The sequence below is a fragment of the Melanerpes formicivorus genome, unplaced genomic scaffold, assembly GCF_026170545.1.
Source record: "Melanerpes formicivorus ecotype bairdi unplaced genomic scaffold, bMelFor1.0.p_v2 SCAF_34, whole genome shotgun sequence".
Classification (NCBI taxonomy): Eukaryota; Metazoa; Chordata; class Aves; order Piciformes; family Picidae; genus Melanerpes; species Melanerpes formicivorus.
The window spans coordinates 5,098,782-5,118,984 of NW_027142386.1; the positions used below are offsets into that span (position 1 = coordinate 5,098,782).

Sequence of the window (20,203 nt, forward strand, 5' to 3'; positions counted from 1 at the left end):
GATAGGGAAAGAGAAGGATCTGGGTAAAATGAGTGGGTTTGCAGGGCTTACAGTAAATTAACTGCTTTGAAGGCATCCCCATGCAGCCTGCAGCTGTGCTGGAGATGTGTGACCAAGTGAGAGGTGGCTTTCAAAAGAGAGCAGCAGGGGCAGCCCCAGATTCAGGCTGATGACACCAAGCTGTGTGGTGCAGCAGACAGCTGAAGGGAAGGGATCCATCCAGAGGGACCTGGACAGGCTGGAGAGGTGGGCACAAGCCAACCTCAGGAGGTTCAACAAGACCAGGGGCAGGGTCCTGCAGCTGGGCGGAGGCAATCCCAGGCACAAATCCAGGCTGGGCAGGGACTGGCTGGAAAGCAGCCCTGAGGAGAGAGCCTTGGGGGTGCTGGGGGAGGAGAAGCTCACCAGGAGCTCTCAGTGTGCACTTGCAGCCCAGAAAGCCAAGCAGATCCTGGGCTGCATCAGAAGTGTGGCCAGCAGGGCAAGGGAGGTGATCCTCCCCCTCTGCTCAGCTCTGCTGAGACCCCACCTGGAGTCCTGCCTCCAGTTCTGGAGCCCCTATTGCAAGAGGGATCTGGAGGGGCTGGAAGGTGTCCAGAGCAGGGCCAGGAGGATGAGCAGAGGGCTGGAGCACCTCTCCTATGAGGACAGACTGAAGGAGTTGGGGCTGTTCAGTCTGGAGAAGAGAAGGCTCCCAGGTGACCTCATTGTGGCCTTCCAGGATCTGCAGGGGGCTACAGGAAGGCTGGGGAGGGACTGCTCAGGATCTCAGGCAGTGATAGGACTAGGGGGAATGGAATGAAGCTGGAGGTGGGGAGATTGAGGCTGGAGGTGAGGAGGAAGTTCTTCCCCATGAGAGTGGTGAAACCCTGGAATGGGTTGTCCAGGGAGGTGGTTGAGGCCCCATCCCTGGAGGTGTTTAAGGCCAGGCTGGATGAGGCTGTGGCCAGGCTGATCTAGTGTGGGGTGTCCCTGCCCATGGCAGGGGGGTTGGAACTAGCTGATCCTTGTGGTCCCTTCCAACCCTGACTGATACTAGGATTCTATGATCATTTTCCTTTGAAGCCCCATAAAATCCGACTCAAAGCTGATATGTGGCCAGAACTCCTTCAGTCTGGACCAGAGCTGCATGGAGGTGTTGAACCATGTTAGGTTTCTCCCCAGAGTGCAGATCCAAGGTTTTGTTTGGATCAGATGTGTTGGGAAGTCTCCCTAGGCAGGAAACCTTCCCTTCCCTCTCCACCTTGAGGGTTCCAATGGCAATGAAGTTGCTGTTCAAATACTTAGGAGTTTGCTTTGCTTTGCAGAGGCTGAAGCCCTGTGGTTCAGATCCAAAAGCCTTTGGGTTTGGTTGCTGGAAGTTTGGATGTCTGTGGGGTTTGTTTCTTCAGTTCAAATGTGACAATCCCACAGCAAACAGGCAATCTGGGTGGGAACTTCCCCTGTGTGGAGAAGCTGCTTTGGGCTCAAGAGAAAACTCTGTGGTGAATTTTTCAAGCAGTGACATTTCATGCTGAACAAAGGCATCAACACATAAAATACAGGCACCTGATGGAGGGGGTCCAGAGGAGGCCACACAAATGGTCAGGGGGCTGGTGCAGCTCTGCTACAGAGCAGGCTGAGGGAGCTGGGGCTGTTCAGCTTGGAGAGAAGGCTCTGGGGAGACCTTAGAGCAGTACTTAAAGAGGCTACAAGAAGGCTGCAGAGGGACTGTTCCCAAAGGCCTGCAGGGGCAGGACCAGGGGCAATGGTTTGAAAAGAGAGCAGAGCAGATTGGGATTGGATGTGAGGAACAAGTTCTGCACCAGGAGGCTGCTGGAACATGGCAACAGGTTGCCCAGGGAGGTGGTTGAGGCTCCACCCTGCATCCAAGGTGAGGCTTGGCAGGGCTCTGAGTAACCTGATCTAGTGGAAGATGTCCCTGCTGAGTGCAGGGGGGGTGGCCTGGATGAGTTTTAGAGGTCCTTTCCAACACAGGTGACTCTAGGATTCTGTGTTATGAGGGCTACAAGGCAAGCACTCAGCAAGGCCCAGCCCCTGAAGCTGCAGGATTTAGGGCAGCCTCTCTCACCATGCCTGGCCTTGTTTCCAGTCCTGCACAGCCCTCAGATATCCCTTTAAGAGATTGATGCTGTTGACAGTCTCCAAAGCAGGGCTGCAAGGGTCAATGTGTACAACATCTCGGTTTTAGGATCACCAGGGGCCAGATTTGCAGCCTGTGTGGGAGGCTGTGAGGCTGGGGTTGGGCCTTCCAGAGCAGAAGGACATCAGTGCTCACTCTCCCAAATTGCTTCCCATCTCTTCTGTAAATTGCTCTCAAGAGCTGCAGCACAAAGGTCTTTAGAGTGTGACTTCAGAAGGCCTGAACTTGGATCTTGGGCTTTCCTTCAGCTTTTTATTAGGAGCTCTAAAATAGATCTGTGAAAAAAACATCTGTATCCTGGAGAGAAAAAGCTCTGGAAGCTGGGGGTGAAGTGAATGAACTCTGCCAGCCCTGGTTTGCTGGTGGGCAGCTGAAGTTGCAGCACTGAAGAGAGCTGCTCCAAGTGAGTTCATGGCAGGCAAGCATCAGATGCCTTGACACCAGTTCTCTTCCTACTGCTCTATGAGGCCTTTTCAGAAGGCAGAGGTTTGGTGCAGGTCTCCTTTCTCTGTCTCCTGTTCATTCATGTCTGCCTCCACACCCATACAGCAAACACTTGGCCTCCTTATGGCCCCCTTTACCCTGTGACTCTGAGCCTGAATGCAGGCTGGAGGCAGCTGCTCTTCCTGCCAGCTTGCTGAGGTAGGGAATTGCTGTCAATGCTCTCCCATGCAAAGTCTTTCAGGTTTGGTTTGCTGCTCCACTCTCCCCCAGAGAAGGCTGCTTGCTCCCCTGGCATTAGCTTGGCAGCTCCCCCTGTGCCCTGAGGCTGTGTGAGCTATGGCTGCCTGCATCCCAACTGCTGCTCAGCATCTCAGAGCTGGGCTCTGCAGCAAGGCATCAGGAGAGGGGATCTGATCAATGCCTATCAGTAGCTGAGGGGTGGGGGTCAAGTGGAGGGGGCCAAGCTCTTTTTGGTGGTGCACAGCAGTAGGACAAGGAACAACAGGTTCAGGCTTGAACAAAGGAGGTTTCACCTCAACATGAGAAGAAACTTCTTTGGTGTGAGGGTGCTGGAAGCCTGGAGTAGGCTGCCTAAAGAGGTTGTGGAGTCTCCTTCTCTGGAGACATTCAAAACCCACCTGGATACATTCCTGTGCAGACTCCCCTGGGTGACCCTGCTCTGGCAGGGGGCTGGACTCTATCTCTGGAGGTCCCTTCCAACCTCTAATATTCTGTGATTCTGTGATACTGTGAAAAGAGTCTCTGCTGCCAATGGGAGGAACTGTTTGCAGAGGCTACCTCACTGCCAAACATCCTGACCTGGAGTTGGGGAGAGTGAGGAGGAGGACTCCTCCCTCTCTGTGTGTGCTGACTGCCTCCCTGGCTGAGTAACTCACTGTGGTGTCTGCCATCACGGTTCCAGAGTAGCTGTCAGGAACAAGCAGGCTGTCTTGGTGCAACCCAAGGGCTTCTATTTGCTTGTTCCTCAAAATGAGTGTGGAAGATGAGGGTAAGGGTCAGATATGCTCCTTGCCTCCTGACCTGCTGCATTCATTGTCCTCTGAATCACTGAGCAGTGAGCTCATTCTCCCTGGCACTGCACCAACCCTTCTCAGGTCTCAGCCCTGGATTGTCTGATGCAGTGACCTGGAAGCAGGCCACAAACTCAGTTTCTGAGTTCAAACCCTTCCCTGAGTGAGGGAACTCAACCCCTGCTCATCAGTGTTCTCAAACCCAAGTCCCTCCAGGTGGGAGCTGGCACAGGTCTGCTCAGTGGAAGCTGCTCTTTGTGGGAATGCAGCTCAGGGTTTCCCTTTGCTGGAGCCTGCAGCTTCCAGCCTGGCTTCTCAGAGTGTCTTTGTGGCACTTAGCTGCAAACAGCTGAACAGCAGAGTTCCCCAAGTGGGGATTTTATGGAGCCCTTATGGAGAATGGAGAACTTGGCTTGCCTGTGTTTGCTCCAAGCCTCTCAGCCTGCAGGGATGGGAGGGAAGGGTTTTAAAAGATAACACTAAGCCAACAGTTCCTGAAACCTTAAATTATCCCAGATGAGATGGAGAGCAGCACAGCTAAGGACTCACTGAGGTTAAGGGCATGAGCTAATAGGTTTTTATTGGGATTATTGGCAGGGGAAAGTGGCAGGTGAAGAGAGCATGGGCTCATAATGTTCATAGTTATGGGATGAAAAGGGAAAACAAAGAGGAACATCTGTAGAAGCCATGAAGAGCATTTGGCTGAGCAGAACTGTAATCAGCTGCATGTTCAAGAGCAGCCTCTTGTCTGCCAGCAGCAGGACCTGGGAGAGTTGAGTTCAGACTGCACAGAGTTAAAAGTAATTACCCAGTGCAGTGATTTATGGCTGCTCTGTGGTGCTAAAATGTCTTTGTCTGCCCAGATGTGCAGCAGCCAGCAAAGATAGCTCTGGGCATGGAGGCCAGCTCTGTCCAAGGCAATTTAAAACTGGAGAGATGAAAGCTTGGTGAGGAAACAGCACAAAGCCCAGCAGAGGTGGGGCTACAACCTCTGCATTCTAGTGAATGCTCTGGGGCTTGGCCAAAACTGAGCCTCTGCACAGCCTGGCCTGGGCTTTGTTTCAGCTCCAAGTACCAGGAGTGAGGGGAAGTGAGGAAAAGAGTGGGGGAGGACTTTGCCAGGTAGAGTGAGATGCACAGGGAGCTGTACCCCAAACAAAGGCCTTCTGAACATTGCCTTCTGTATTCAAAGCCCAGCAGGATGCTCCATGTTCCCTGCCTTTTCTTCTTCCTCTGCTTTGCTTCTGATTCCTTCTTCACAGCCTGGTCACTCACACAGGGATGGTTTGCTTTGCAGTTCCTTTATCTCCCTGCTTGATCATTTCACTTTAAACCTCCACTGAATCTTCTCCTTGTATTTTCCTGTAGCAGCTTTTACTGTGGCCCTAGAGAATGCCACACACTGTGTGCAAACTCCAGCAGGTGGTTTTGGGGCTGTGAGCTTTATGAAAGACACAACCTGTGCCTCTCATTTTCCTAGGTGAAAGCATAGACCAAGGTGAGCCTGGTGTCCTGCTCTGGAGGGTGGCCAATCCCAGGCACCGATACAGGCTGGGCAGGGACTGGCTTGAGAGCAGCACTGAAGAAAAGGCCTTGGGGGTGCTGGGGGAGGAGAAGCTCAACAGGAGCCAGCAGTGAGCACTTGCAGCCCAGAGAGCCAAGCAGAGCCTGGGCTGCAGCAAGAGAAGTGTGGCCAGCAGGGCCAGGGAGGGCATTCTGCCCCTCTGCTCCACTCTGCTGAGACCACAGCTGGAGCTCTGGGGCCAGCTCTGGAGCCTCTGTGCCAGGAAGGATCTGGAGGTGCTGGAAGGTGTCCAGAGAAGGGCCAGGAGGATGAGCAGAGGGCTGGAGCTGCTCTGCTGTGAGGACAGACTGAGGGAGTTGGTTCTGCTCAGTCTGGAGAAGAGAAGGCTCTGAGGAGACCTAATTGTGGCCTTCCAGTATCTGCAGGAAGCTACAAGAAAGCTGGGCAGGAACTTTTGAGGGTGTCAGGGAGTGACAGGACTGGGGGGCATGGAGCGAAACTAGAAGTGGGGAGATTGAGATTGGATGTGAGGAAGAAGTTGTTCCCCATGAGGGTGGTGAGAGCCTGGCACAGGTTGCCCAGGGAGGTGGTGGAAGCCTCATCCCTGGAGGTTTTGAAGGCCAGGCTGGATGTGGCTGGATGTGGTGTGAGGTGTCCCTGGCCATGGCAGGGGGGTTGGAACTGGCTGATCCTTGAGGTCCCTTCCAACCCTGACACTTCTATGGCTCTGTGATTGCTTGACAAGGGATATAGAAATGATAGCTCTCCCCTCAGGTGCTCTGCTGGCCTCCAGCACACTGTGGGTAGGAACTTTCAGAGCAGGACTCCTCTACAGCTACAGGCCAAGTGTGGAGGACTGAGCACAGAGCAGGCAGGAAGCTTGGGCTGTGTGGTGAGGAGCGTCCCTGTGCCGTGGGGAGTGCTTTGCCAAGCTCCTTATTTGCAGTGCCTCTGCTGGAGACAAAGGAGGCCTCGCAGGTTAGGAGATCTGTGCAAAGCAGCTCGGAGGTGGGAGTGGAGCTGACCCCAGCCTCCTGCCCAGGAGGGACCCTGCTGCACTGCAGCATGAGCTGCTCTGCTGGGCTGCCAGCTGTGAGCATGAGCAAATGAACAGCCTGGAGCTCTGCCGAGCCCCGTCAGCAGCTGTGGAGCTGCGTGCTGGTGGAACAGAGCTGCAGGCGCAGCAGAGGAACTCACCAGAGAAGCAGCAGTTCCTTCCAGATCCCTCCTCTCCATCTAGAGATTGTTATGAATGTGAGGTCATCCTTCTGTGCTTATCTGCCTCTTCCCCCATCCCCTCTCTCTGCTCTGCCTGCCTTTGGCACTCAGCTCCTGTGTCCCTGCACAAAGCAGAGCAATTACAGCCTGAGCTCAGTGTGGTTTGCATTACAGCATTGACAAAACATTTCTCCTTTATGGGGCTTTCTCCAAGGCAGTTTCTCCAGCTCAGAGAGCACTGCAGCTTCTTGCTACATTCCTCTCTCCCCACAAAGTGGGTTTGAAATGCAAACTTGGCTTGCAGAGCTCTCACAAGCAGAGGCATAAGAGGAGCAGTCAGCCAGGAGCAGCAGCGGTGGTGCTTTGCTAGGGGCTGCAGGTATGGAGGTACCTGGACAGAGAGACAAGAGAAGTGCTCAGGCTGGTGAAGGCTCAGGGCTCCCCATCCCCAGTGGGCTGAGTTGCAGGGAACAGCCTTCTTGGCACAGAGATACCTGAGGAAGTCTTACATGCGAGCAGCCAGACTCCCACCCCAGGCTGGCTGTTGCTCTAGGAGAGAAGTCTCCGGTGACAGAACACAGGGGCAAAGTGTTTGGGGGATGTGCTTTAGTTGAAAGCAAATCTAGGAGGGCTGGGGAGGTTCTCCTGCTCCTCTGCTCTGCCTTGCTGAGGCCAAACCTGCAATAGTGTGTCCAGTTTGGGGCTCCCCAATCCAAGAGAGACAGATCTGCTGAAGAGAGTCCAGTGGAAGCTATGAGGATGATGAAGGGACTGGAACATCTCTGCTGTGGAGAAAGGCTGAGAGCCCTGGGGCTGCTTAGTGTGGAGAGGAGAAGGCTGAGAGGGATCTGATCAGTCTCTCAATAGCTGAGGGGTGGGGGTCAGGATGAAGGTGCCAGGCTCTGGTTGGTGGTGCCCAAGGACAGGACAAGCAACAACACAGTATCACAGTATAACTAAGGTTGGAAGAGACCTTGAGGATCATTGAGTCCAACCTATCAACACAGACCCCATGACTAGACCATGGCACCAAGTGCCACATCCAGTCCCCTCTTGAACACCTCCAGGGATGGGGACTCCACCACCTCCCTGGGCAGCACATCCCAATGCCAAATGACTCGCTCGGTGAAGAACTTTGTCCTCACCTCCAGCCTAAACCTCCCCTGGCACAGCTTGAGACTGTGTCCCCTTGTTCTGGTGCTGGTTGCCTGGGAGAAGAGACCAACCCCTTCCTGGCTACAACCTCCTTTCAGGTAGTTGTAGAAGGCAATGAGGTCACCCCTGTGCCTCCTCTTCTCCAGACACAAGCTGGAAACCAGGAGGTTCCACCTCAGTATGAGGTGACACCTTTTGGTGTGAGGGTGCTGGAACCCTGAAGCAGGCTGCCCAGAGAGGCTGTGGAGTCTCCTTCTCTGGAGAGATTCAAAACCTGCCTGGATGTGTTCCTGGGTGACCTGCCCTGGGTGATCCTGCTCTGGCAGGATGATCTCAGGAGGTCCCTTGCAACCCTTAAGGTTCTATGATTCACACAGGGGTAAGGGAAGGAAACTGTGATATGTGGGAGGTTTGGCAAACAGCTTTTGCAGCCTTCTCTGGACTCAACTCTTGCTGATATTGTGAGGGCAACAATCAGCACTTGTGATACTGTGGTGGCAGTTTGAAAACGTTGTGCTTGCTTCAGCCCTCCCCTGAGGGCTCTCTGCAGCCAGTGCTCAAATGGTTCTTGGATGAGCCATTCCCCAAAGCACAGGCTGATTGCAGCTAGGTTAGATGGCCAGGAGAAAGCACAGCTCTGTCCTGCTCAGCTTCCCTGGGCTCTGCTCCTCTCTTCTTGGGGTTGGCACTTCTGTGTCAAAGCCCTGTGCATACATTGAGCCTTTTATTATTATGGATGGGAAGGACTCCAAGTCCTGGCCTGCCAGAAAGTTACACCCTGCTAATGGCAGAAGAAACTGTTCAGTGCTGCTGGGGATGATGGATTTGACAGGCCACAGAGAGCTGCTAATGGTGGAGGAACGCTGGGCAGTGAATGTCAGGATGGTGAGCAGTGGGAAGGACCTTGGTGAAAGGGCACCCCCAGAAAGCAGCTGGATTTGGGGGAGATACTTGACCCTTCTCCATCTCTGCACACTGCTCTGAGTGGTTTGTGCCTCAGGACTGACTGGTTTCAGTTGTCTCTGTGTGCTGTGTCCTGGGAGGGGGTTAGACAGTGAGGACCTTCATGTGCTTGATGGCGAGAGGAGAGCTGCAGAGGTAAGGAGCAGACAGTGCCTGTTCCTGTGGGCAGTGCCTGAAAGGTGAAATGTTTCCTCAAGAGTCACAGAATGGGTTGGATTGGAAGGAACCTAAAACTCATCCAGTTCCAACCCCCTGCCATGGGCAGGGACACCTCCCACCAGCACAGCTTGCTCCAGGCCTCATCCAGCCTGGTCTTAAACACCTCCAGGCAGGAGACAGCCACAGCCTCCCTGGGCAGCCTGTGCCAGGATCTCCCCACCCTCACTCTCAACAATTTCTTCCTCATCTCCACTCTCAGTTTCCCTTGTCCCAGCTCAAAGCTATTGCCTCTCATCCTGGCACTCCCAGCCCTTGTCCAGAGTCCCTCCCCAGCTCTCCTGGAGCCCTTCAGGTACTGCAAGGCTGCTCTGAGGTCTCCATGGAGCTTTCTCTTCTCCAGGCTGAGCAGTCCCAACTCCCCCAGCCTGTCCCCACAGGGGAGGTTCTCCTCCAGCCTCTGATCATCTTCATGCCCTCCTCTGGACTTGCTCCAGCAGTTCCATATCCCTCTTATGTTGGTCCATGCTCTGTCTTTGACTGGTATCTGAGATGCCATCAAGGCCTGGGTGACCTTTCCTCACAACTGCTGTCCCCACGGTCGCAGGACTGAGCCCAGCCATCGCTTCCTGGGCAGCAGAGTCCAGCACTCCGCCTTCCACGGCCCTTCCAATCCTGTTAGCAACTGGGAGGAGGCCAAACCTCACAATTGCTGTTCTGGCAGGAGCTGTGGGTTTGGGGAGCCTCATCTCCCACTGCAGAGGGAGACTGCAAGGTTTAGCTGCAGCAGGCTGCGGTGGTTCGATGCATCCTGCAGGCGGACGCCAGGGCAGCTGAGAAGTGCTGCTGGGTTTGGGGTCACTCTGCAAGTTTTCCAGGAAGGCATCAGATGGCCAGAGTGATGCAAACCAAATGGATCTTCTTTTGTTTAGGAGCAGAGGAAAAGAGTCACTCATTTTTGTGGTGAAACACAAACATCCTCCAAACAACATCAGCTCTGCCTGCAGCCAGCCTGGCCAGCCAGGAGCCCCCTCCTGGGACTCTGAGCCTGATAAACTTTCTAGAGAGGCAGAGAGACTTCAGTGCAGTTTGGGGTGGGAAAAGAGAAAACAAAGCCTGATGAGATCTGAAGAAAAAGCCTTGGAAAGCGATGCCAGCTTTTGTTTAGTGCATGCTGCCATGGAGCATGCCTTGGCCTTTGCAACCAGCACTAGCAAAGAAGACCTTGATCTTCATCTCACAGGCTGGGCAGGGACTGGCTGGAGAGCAGTACTGAAGCTTTGGGGGCTGCTGGTGGGTGAGAAGCTCAACAGGAGCCAGCAGGGAGCACTTGCAGCCCAGAGAGCCAAGCAGAGCCTGGGCTGCAGCAGGAGAAGTGTGGCCAGCAGGGCCAGGGAGGGGATTCTGCCCTTCTGCTCCACTCTGCTGAGACCACAGCTGGAGCTCTGGGTCCAGTTCTGGAGCCTCTGTGCCAGGAAGGATCTGGAGGTGCTGGAAGGTGTCCAGAGAAGGGCCACGAGGATGAGCAGAGGGCTGAAGCTGCTCTGCTGTGAGGACAGACTGAGGGAGTTGGGGTTGTGCAGCTTGGAGAGGAAAAGGTTCCCAAGGAGACCTTCTTGTGACCTTCCAGTGTCTGAAGGGGGCTACAGGAAAGCTGAAGAGGGACTTTTTAGGGTGTCAGAGAGTGATAGGACTGGGGGTGGGGTGGGTGGAGCAAAACTAGAAGTGGAGAGATTCAGATTGGATGTTAGGAAGAAGTTCTTCCCCATGGCACAGGCTGCCCAGGGAGGTGGTGGAAGCCTCCTGCCTGGAGGTGTTTGCAGCCAGGCTGGATGTGGCTGTGAGCAACCTGCTCTGGTGTGAGGTGTCCCTGCCCATGGCAGTGGGAGTTGGGACTGGCTGAGCCTTGAGGTCCCTTCCAGCCCTGACTGTTCTGTGATTCTCTGGGCATGTGGTCACTGAGCCCATGTCAGACATTCAGGGGGGGCAGTTTATGACAGCTTCAAAACTCAGGGTGAGAGCAGAACTGCAGGAGCAGATTCACCACCCTGCTGCATCTGCCTTGCTTGTGCAAAGCAGGAGCTGCTCCTGCCTGGTTGGCAGGTCCACTGCCAGAGAGCTCAGGTGTGGTGCCACCCCTGTGGCTGTGCTGTGGGCAGAGAGGGATGTGCATCACTGCACTGCATGCTTTGGATGCCTCTTGTCTGTCTGCCTCTCTTGGGATGAGGAAATCATTGTCTAGAGGGCATGTGGCTGGCAAAGGAAGGAACATCCCCTGCTAAACACATCAGCACAGATGTTTGTCTGTGCTCTTGCACTGAGGCTGTGGGGAGGTAACAACCAGAGCAGGAGCAGAGATCTGGAGGGATCACAGAGTCATGGAATCAGTTTGGTTGCAAAAGACCTTTAAGCTCGTTCAGTCCAACCAGTCTCTAACTCTTTCGAGGCTGGTTCCAAACCATGGCCCTCAGCACCACATCTCTGCCTCTTTGAAACACCTCCAGGGATGAGGATTCAGCCACCTCCCTGGGCAGCCTCTTCCAGGCCTTGAGAGTCCCTTCTGAGAAGAAATTGTTCCCCATGTCCAACCTAAACCTCTCCTGATGCAACTTGAGGCCATTTCCTCTTCTCCTCTCACTTGTCACTGGGGAGCAGAGCCCAACCCTCACCTAGCTCCAAGGTTCTTTGAGAGAGCTGTAGGGATCCAGAAGGTCTCCCCTCAGCCTCTTCTCCTCTTTAAGCCCCAGAAGCTGGAGGGCTGCTCTCAGCAGGTGAGGCTGATGCAGAAGCTGCCTGTGCAGAGCATGTGGCTGGCTGAAATGTTTCAGCTGTTTGCCTCTGTCAAATGGTGCTGAACAAAATAACTGCTGTGGGTAACTTGAAAATTCCAGGCTGTGTGCACAGGCTTGGGATGGGCTGGAAGCTGGAGGAGGAAAGCTTCAGGGCAGCTTACAACTTTTCATTACTACTTCATCTTTACTTTAATGGAGTGTAAAAAAATAAACATTTCATAATGGGCCTGAGGCAAGAACCTTGTCCACTGCTGCCAGAAGCAAGCAGGGCAGCAGCAGGACCCAGGGAAAGCAAGCAGGGCAGCAGCAGGACCCAGGGAAAGCAAGCAGGGCAGCAGCAGGACCCAGGGAAAGCAAGCAGGGCAGCAGCAGGACCCAGGGAAAGCAAGCAGGGCAGCAGCAGGGCCCAGGGAAAGCAAGCAGGGCAGCAGCAGGACCCAGGGAAAGCAAGCAGGGCAGCAGCAGGACCCAGGGAAAGGAGGCAGGGCAGCAGCAGGACCCAGGGAAAGCAAGCAGGGCAGCAGCAGGACCCAGGGAAAGCAAGCAGGGCAGCAGCAGGACCCAGGGAAAGCAAGCAGGGCAGCAGCAGGACCCAGGGAAAGCAAGCAGGGCAGCAGCAGGACCCAGGGAAAGCAAGCAGGGCAGCAGCAGGGCCCAGGGAAAGGAGGCAGGGCAGCAGCAGGACCCAGGGAAAGCAAGCAGGGCAGCAGCAGGACCCAGGGAAAGCAAGCAGGGCAGCAGCAGGGCGCAGGGAAAGCAAGCAGGGCAGCAGCAGAGCCCAGGGAAAGCAAGCAGGGCAGCAGCAGGACCCAGGGAAAGGAGGCAGGGCAGCAACAGGACCCAGGGAAAGCAAGCAGGGCAGCAGCAGGACCCAGGGAAAGGAGGCAGGGCAGCAACAGGACCCAGGGAAAGCAAGCAGGGCAGCAGCAGAGCCCAGGGAAAGCAAGCAGGGCAGCAGCAGGACCCAGGGAAAGGAGGCAGGGCAGCAGCAGGACCCAGGGAAAGGAGGCAGGGCAGCAGCAGGACCCAGGGAAAGCAAGCAGGGCAGCAGCAGGACCCAGGGAAAGGAGGCAGGGCAGCAACAGGACCCAGGGAAAGCAAGCAGGGCAGCAGCAGGACCCAGGGAAAGGAGGCAGGGCAGCAACAGGACCCAGGGAAAGCAAGCAGGGCAGCAGCAGGACCCAGGGAAAGCAAGCAGGGCAGCAGCAGGACCCAGGGAAAGCAAGCAGGGCAGCAGCAGGACCCAGGGAAAGGAGGCAGGGCAGCAGCAGGACCCAGGGAAAGCAAGCAGGGCAGCAGCAGGACCCAGGGAAAGGAGGCAGGGCAGCAGCAGGACCCAGGGAAAGCAAGCAGGGCAGCAGCAGGACCCAGGGAAAGCAAGCAGGGCAGCAGCAGGACCCAGGGGTGCTGGTGTGTGATGGCTCCTGGAGCAGGGCTCCTGCTTTCTGAAGTGTTGTGTGCAGTGGAAACCTCTCTTGTAGCAATCTCTGGGACAAAATAGGTTCCTAGCAAGGTCTGGGTTGGAAGGGACCTCCAAAGCTCATCCAGTCCAACCCTTTGCAGTCAGCAGGGACATCCCCCACTGAATCTGGTTGCTCAGAGCTCTGTGGAGCCTCACTGTGAATATCTCCAGGGATGGAGCCCCAAGCACCTCCCTGGGCAACCTGCTGCAGTGCTCCAGCAGCATCATGGTATCTGCCCAAGGAGTGCTGACCAACCACACTGAGCAATCATCAGCCAGAGACAGCTTTGTGATCAATAGATTTGGCCACACATTTGTCCCCTGGACCACTGCTCCACAGCACCTGCCTCTCCCTCACTGCTTGGCTTGGTGACTTCAGACCTTTGCAGTCTGTGCAGTGGCTTTTTGTCCCTCACACTGCTTGGTCTTGTTTGTCTTCTCCTTGGGCAGGGACTGTTCAGAAGGGGCTGTGGGGATAGGACAAGGGGCAGTGGTTTGAAGCTGGAGCAGGGGAGGTTGAGGTTGGACATGAGGAGAAGCTCTGCACAGGGAGGCTGGGGAGACACTGGCACAGGCTGCCCAGGGCTGGGGCTGAGGCTCCATCCCTGGAGCCATTCAAGCTCAGCCTGGCTGTGTCCCTGGGCAGCCTGCTGCAGCTGGAGCTGTCCCTGCTGAGTGCAGGGGTTGGGGAGGATGCCCTGGGAGGGTCCCTTCCAACCTGCTGCACTCTGTGACTGTGGATGTATCACAGAGCACAAACTTGACTTGCACCTGACCTCTAGGGCCTGCTTCACATCACTGACCTGGTAATGCATCCCAGTCTTTCTTTTTTCAGATGAGAAGCCTTTTGTAGTAGAAGACACCTACCTGCTCTGCCCAGCCCCCGTGCTGCAGGACGTTGGCATGTAGGTTTGTCTCCAGAGACCCCAATATTTCCTTTGCATGTGGGACAATGTTTCTGCCTTGGCTCTCCATATTCTGCTGGAATCACAGAGTCATTTGGGTTGGAGAACACCTTTAAGAGGAGCCAGTCCAACCATTCCTTAACTTTACCAGGGCTGGGGCTAAACCATGGCCCTCAGCACCCCATCTCTGTGGCTTTCAAACACCACCGGGGCTGGGGATTCAACCACCTCCCTGGGGAGCCTGCTCCAGGGTTTGACAGCCCTGTCCATGGAGAAATTGTTCCTCCTGTCCAACTTAAACCTCCCCTGGTGCAGCTGAAGGCCATTTCCTCTCATCCTGACACTTCTTCATTGGGAGCAGAGCCCACCCCCCACCTGGCTCCAGCCTCCTCTCAGGAGCTGCAGAGAGCAATGAGCTCTCCCTCAGCCTCCTCCAGGCTCAAGACCCCCAGCTGCCTCAGCTGCTCCTCCCCAGCCCTGCTCTCCAGACCCTTCCCCAGCTCTGTTGCCCTTCTCTGGCCCTGTTCCAGCCCTCAAAGTCCTTCTGGCAGTCAGAGCCCAACCCTGACCCCAGGCTTCCAGCTGTGGCCTCCCCAGTGCCCAGCCCAGGGGCACACTCCCTGCCCTGCTTCTGCTGCCCACCCCACTGCTGCTCCAGGCCAGGCTGCTGGTGGCCTTCTTGGCTACCCCCTGGCTCCTCTCCAGCTGCTGGCACCCAGCACCCCCAGGGTCTTTCCTGCTGGGCTGTTTCTAGCAGCTCTACCCCCCACCCTGGAGCTTCCTGGGGTTATTGTGTCCCAAGTGCAGAACCCAGCCCTTGGCCTTGTTGAACCTCACCCCATTGGCTTTGGTTCGTTGGATCCAGCCTGGCCAGACCCCTCTATGGGTCTCTTACACATCTCATTGTGACATTGCCTCATGTGTTTGTTGGCTAGCTGGCAGCTGTGCCCTGGAGCACAGTGGAGAGAGCTCCAGCAGTGTGCATTAGCTGCCCAAAGGGCTTTTTGGAGCATGAGGAGCACAGGTTGTGGAGGACATTGTCTATCAGGGGGCTGTGGTCTGTCTGGCCTGACTTGTTTCTGGTTTTTTTCTCAGGGAAGCAGCTCTTCAAGTCAGTATGAACGATGGGCTGAGCTTCATCTCCAGCTCTGTCATCATCTCCAGCACACACTGTGTGAGTTTTGGCTCTTGTGTCTATGATGATTGACTTGGGTGGTGGGACCAAGGAGCAGATGCTGGCTGCAGCAGTATTAGGGCTTGCAGGCTGAGTAGCTTGCTGCAAAGGACCTCTTCCCCCCTTTCCAGGATGAGCTCTTGAGAGTGACTGCTCTGGTGAGACCCCACCTGGAGCACTGGGTCCACTTCTGGAGCCTCTGTGCCAGGAAGGATCTGGAGGTGCTGGAAGGTGTCCAGAGAAGGGCCAGGAGGAGGAGCAGAGGGCTGGAGCTGCTCTGCTGTGAGGACAGACTGAGGGAGTTGGGGTTGTGCAGGCTGGAGAGGAGAAGACTCCCAGGAGACCTTCTTGTGACCTTGCAGTATCCCAAGGGGGCTACAAGAAAGCTGGGGAGGGACTTTTGAGGGTGTCAGGGAGTGACAGGACTGGGGGGGGATGGAGCAAAACTAGAAAGGGGGAGATTCAGATTGGATGTTAGGAAGAAGTTGTTCCCCAGGAGGGTGGTGAGAGCCTGGCACAGGTTGCCCAGGGAGGTGGTGGAAGCCTCATGCCTGGAGATGTTTGCAGCCAGGCTGGATGTGGCTGTGAGCAACCTGCTGTAGTGTGAGGTGTCCCTGCCCATGGCAGGGGTTGGAACTGGCTGAGCCTTGAGCTCCCTTCCAGCCCTGCCCATTCTGTGGTTCTCTGATTTGGTGTATAATGTGCCATGGCAGCCTTAGGTTGAAGGTTGGATGTGAAGATTTAGAGATCCTTCCAGCCAAAACATTTCTGAGGTTCTGTGATAAGATGGCAAAGCTCTTCAGTAACCATCTCAGACCTTGCATCTGCTGTGGGCTGCAGACCAGAGCAGGGCCAGCTGGCAGTGGTCTGTGCCTGCTTGCCCTCTGCTCAGTGAGCAGGATGCAGAACTGCTCTCTTGATTAGCTGCTCAGTTTGCTCTGCAGCAGTGTTGCTGCTAAGTGTGAAAGGTGCTCACACCCCTGCTCTGGACACCAGTTTGGCTGCAGAATCTCCACTGAGGCAGCTGATTATGGCTGGCAGTCTCCACTGCCAGTGGGGAGCTGCTGCACTTGGTCTCTGCTGGAACCAGGCAAAGGACAATGAAATCCCTGCCAGTGACTGGTGGTGAGGGAGATGCTGCTTCTGCTCAGTCATGGCTGCTGGGATAGGGCATGAAGAGACTTGCACTGAAGGAGCTCTCCTATGAAGCCAGGCTGAAAGAATTTGGGCTGTTCAGCCTCGAGCAGAGAAGGCTCCAGGGAGACCTTAGAGCTACATTTCAGTATCTGAAGAGGCAGGCTGGGCTGGGACTGTTCAGAAGGGGCTGTGGGGATAGCACCAGGGGCAGTGGTTTGAAACTGGAGCAGGGGAGATTGAGGTTGGACATCAGGAGGAAGTTCTGCACAGTGAGGCTGGTGAGACACTGGAGCAGGCTGCACAAGGCTGTGGCTGAGGCTCCATCCCTGGAGACATTCAAGGTCAGACTTGGTGTGTCCCTGGGCAGCCTGCTGTAGTTGGAGATGTTGGACAAGATGACCTTTGAGGGTTCCTTCCAACCTGCTGCATTCTGTGATTTTTCTCTCTGACAGCCCAGAGCACTTCTGCCTGACACAAAAAGAGTCCATCCCAGAGCCCCAGAGCTGCTGCAGGCAGTGGAACATCTCCCTGTGAGGCCAGGCTGAGGGAGCTGGGGCTTGGAGCAGAGCAGCCTGAGGGCTGCCCTCATTGCTGGGGATAAAGATGTGCAGAGCTGGAGCCAGGCTCTGCTCAGGGATGTCCAAGGCCAGGCCAAGGGGCACTGGGGGCAAGCTGGAGCAGAGGAGGTGCCAGGGGAAGAGAAGGGAAAACTTTGTCCCTGTGAGGGTGCCAGAGCCTGGAGCAGGCTGCCCTGAGAGGTTGTGGAGTCTCCTTGTGTGGAGAGGTTCCAACCCCTCCTGGCTGTGTTCTGTGTGCCCTGCCCTGGCTGCCCCTGCTCTGGCAGGGGCTTGGACTGGATGATCTCCAGAGGTCCCTTCCAGCCCCTGCCATGCTGGGGGCCTGTGAAGTGCTTAAGTTTTGTGTTTTAAAAGTGAGTCCCTGGTGCTGCCCTGCAGTCCCTCCCCTCTGTCAGAAGGTCATTGAGGCTTTCATTTAACAAAGGAAAGCAGAAGAAGGTGTGAGAGGGACTTGGAAAGATGCTGCTGCTGCAGAGGATCCTTCAGCATTGCCACTTTAAAGCATAAAAAGTGACATAAAAGTGACCTCAGCTGGGTCAGGTGGAGCAAAATCTCCACTCAGAGAGCAATACAAATTCTTCTCAGTTATTGGCCCAGTTATTGCCAAGCCTGAGGGATGGAACAGTCCCTAGGAGGTCTCTGGAGATTCTGTTTTGTTTCTCTTCCCTGGGAGTTTCAAAGTGAGTTTTCAGAGGCAGGAGAGTCGATTGCACATCTGAAGGCTCCTTTGTGGTTAGTCTCAGGCTGGAATTTGCCTGGGCAGAGCAGCCAGCAAATGAAACTCCAGCTGCAGGCTCTGTCTGATGCCCAGAGAGGCAGCAGCCAGCTCAAAGCTTCACTGCCTGAGCTCAGGCAGAGTCCTTCAGCTAAAGGTGGGGTTGTCACTTTCTGGAGGTGGAGCATTGGCTCTGGCATTGCACAGAGCTGCTCAGCTTTCAGAGGGCATCTTTACCTCAGAGGAGAGAGGAAGCAAAAGGCCAGAACCAGCTTAGCAGAGGAAAATGGATTTGTTTTGGTGGATGTGGCTCCTCCCCACCCTCCTGCTAGGGCCTCAGCAATGTGGACTAACTGTGGTTGGGTTTGTTACCACCCTGCCTTTCCTGCTGCTTTTGGTGGCTCTAAAGTGGGGAAGCCCCCAGGGTGCTCAAGTGTCAGAGCATCATCTCTCTCTCTGTCAGGGGTGGAAAATAACGGGGTGCTGGGGAGAGACCAGGGTACTGCACCCACTGCTTGGAGCCTGTAATGCAAACCTACCCCCAGCTCACCACATCCCCATGGGTGCTGGGGGCCTGCAGCAGACACTCTCACAGTGCCAGATTTGTACTTCAGGGGAGGGAGAAACTGGGAGGGCTGAGTCCTGCTCAGCCTTGCAGGATTCCTGCACAGCCAGGCTCAGTGGGCAGTGGCCCAGATGTCACCAAGGACAAGAAGAGGCTTTGCTTGTTGGAAGGATGCAGTGGTTGCTGTTCATCTCTCCAAACCAGGCCAGACACAGGAGCTCTTGTGGTCAGGCAGAGCATTTGTTTCATTACATTATGGAATGCAGCTGAAAGCCTCCAGCTCAGGGCAGGATGATGCTGCATGGGCAGGTCAGGCCTGCTTGTGCCCTCTTGCTGGATGGCCAAGGCTGGTTTTCATCCAGAGGTTTTGCTGACTGCACACAGCCTGGGCTGAGGATCACACAGGATCACAGCATCACAGATGTTAGGGGCTGGAAGGGACCTCTGGAGATTAAGTCCACCCCCACTGCCAGAGCAGGAGCAGAGAATCCAGCACAGGGCACTCATGAACACATCCAGACAGGGATGGAAAGCCTCCAGGGAAGGAGACTCCACAACCTCTCTGGGCAGCCTGCTCCAGGCCTCTGGGACCCTCACAGTGCAAAAGTTCCTCCTCATGGTGAGGTGGAACCTCCTGTGCTGGAGTTTCCATCCCTTGCCCCTTGGCCTGTGCCAGGGTGCAGCTGAGCAGAGCCTGTCCCCTCCCTCCTGACCCCCAGCCCTCAGCTCTTGAGAGACATTGATCAGATCCCTCTCAGCCTTCTCCTCTCCACACTCAGCACCCCCAGGGCTCTCAGCCTCTCCTCACAGGCAGTGCTGCAGTCCCTTCAGCATCCTGGTAGCCCTGGGATTGCTGTCTGGCTGCTGGTGCAGCTGCTCCCAGTGGCTGGCTTGTGTCAGAAGCAGGAGGGTAGCACTGTGTAAATCAGGGGCTGCAGACAGAGTTTAATCCTGCTCCCCACAAACTTACACACTCCCCAGTTCAGCTCAGACAGGGCTGTGCTGAGTGGAATTTAGGGAGCTGGTTGGCCTGGGCTGATGTGACCCCTGGCAGCTACCACAAAAGAACAGGAGGGTGGCTGGAATGAGTGTTCCTAAGGCTTGGAGGCAGCCCTGCTGTTTATATGCTCAGCTGGGGCTGAGATGCCAGCATCTGCTCTATGACAAAGCTCAGCTGGCTGCAAGTGTTTGATGAATCTGTCTCGTGGCTTGTTTGTCTGGTTTAGCTCCCTGAAGTTGGCTTCTCAAGAGTTCTACCTTTTAAATAATACTCTGTCCTCCATTTGAAAGTTCCCTGGGGGGGTAGGAATCCTCCCTTCCACTCAGAGGGTGGTCAGGCTGCTTCCTTGCTGCATTACCTAAGGAAGAGGTGCAGGGACTTCCAGGTGAGCTCTGCTGGGGGCTGAAGGTGCTGCTGGCAACCCTGAGCAATGCAAAGCTCTGGGACAGGGCACTGCTGCTAAAGAAATGTCCTGGAAGCTGTGGCACCACACTGGCCCAGAGGCACTGGGCTGGTCTCCCTGTGCTCTTCTGGGCAAGGTGGAATCTGCCTGTGGAATGCAATCCCCTCTCCAGCCCCTGGAATCAGTTCTGACTGCTTGGACTGAGATCCCAGGAGGAGACTGCCCTGGATGCAGTCTTCAGGAGACTCAGTGATCTGTCCAGCCCAGTGCATTCTGTGAGTCCCCTCTCTGCTCTGCCCTGCTGAGACCTCACCTGGAATATTGCATCCAGCTCTGGGCTCCCCAGCTCAGGAGGGACAGGGAGCTGCTGGAGAGAGTCCAAGGGAGGGCTGCAAGGCTGCTGAAGGGACTGCAGCACTGCCTGGGGAGGAGAGGCTGAGAGCCCTGGGGGTGCTGAGTGTGGAGAGGAGAAGGCTGAGAGGGATCTGATCAATGTCTCTCAAGAGCTGAGGGCTGGGGGGCAGGAGGGAGGGGACAGGCTCTGCTCAGCTGCACCCTGGCACAGGCCAAGGGGCAAGGGATGGAAACTCCAGCACAGGAGGTTCCAGCTCAACATGAGGAGGAAATTCTGCACTGTGAGGGTCCCAGAGCCCTGGAGCAGGCTGCCCAGAGAGGTTGTGGAGTCTCCTTCTCTGGAGGCTTTCCATCCCTGTCTGGCTGTGTTCCTGTGTGCCCTGTGCTGGATTCTCTGCTCCTGCTGTGGCAGGGGTTGAACTGGATATCTCCAGAGGTCCCTTCCAACCACTCCTGTGAGCTGTGATCCTGTGATCCTGTGTG

At 55.6% G+C, this 20,203-nt stretch overlaps 1 protein-coding gene across 1 annotated transcript in view; it reads left to right on the forward strand.

Annotated features, from left to right (window-relative positions):
- The window catches only part of ANTXR1 (ANTXR cell adhesion molecule 1), a 126,319-nt gene that overhangs the window by 41,356 nt on the left and 64,760 nt on the right, over positions 1 to 20,203 (forward strand). The window contains exons 11-12 of the mRNA XM_068156574.1: positions 13,725 to 13,794; positions 14,890 to 14,968. Of these exons, the coding sequence (XP_068012675.1) occupies positions 13,725 to 13,794; positions 14,890 to 14,968 (149 nt within the window). The remainder of the gene's footprint in view (positions 1 to 13,724; positions 13,795 to 14,889; positions 14,969 to 20,203) is intronic.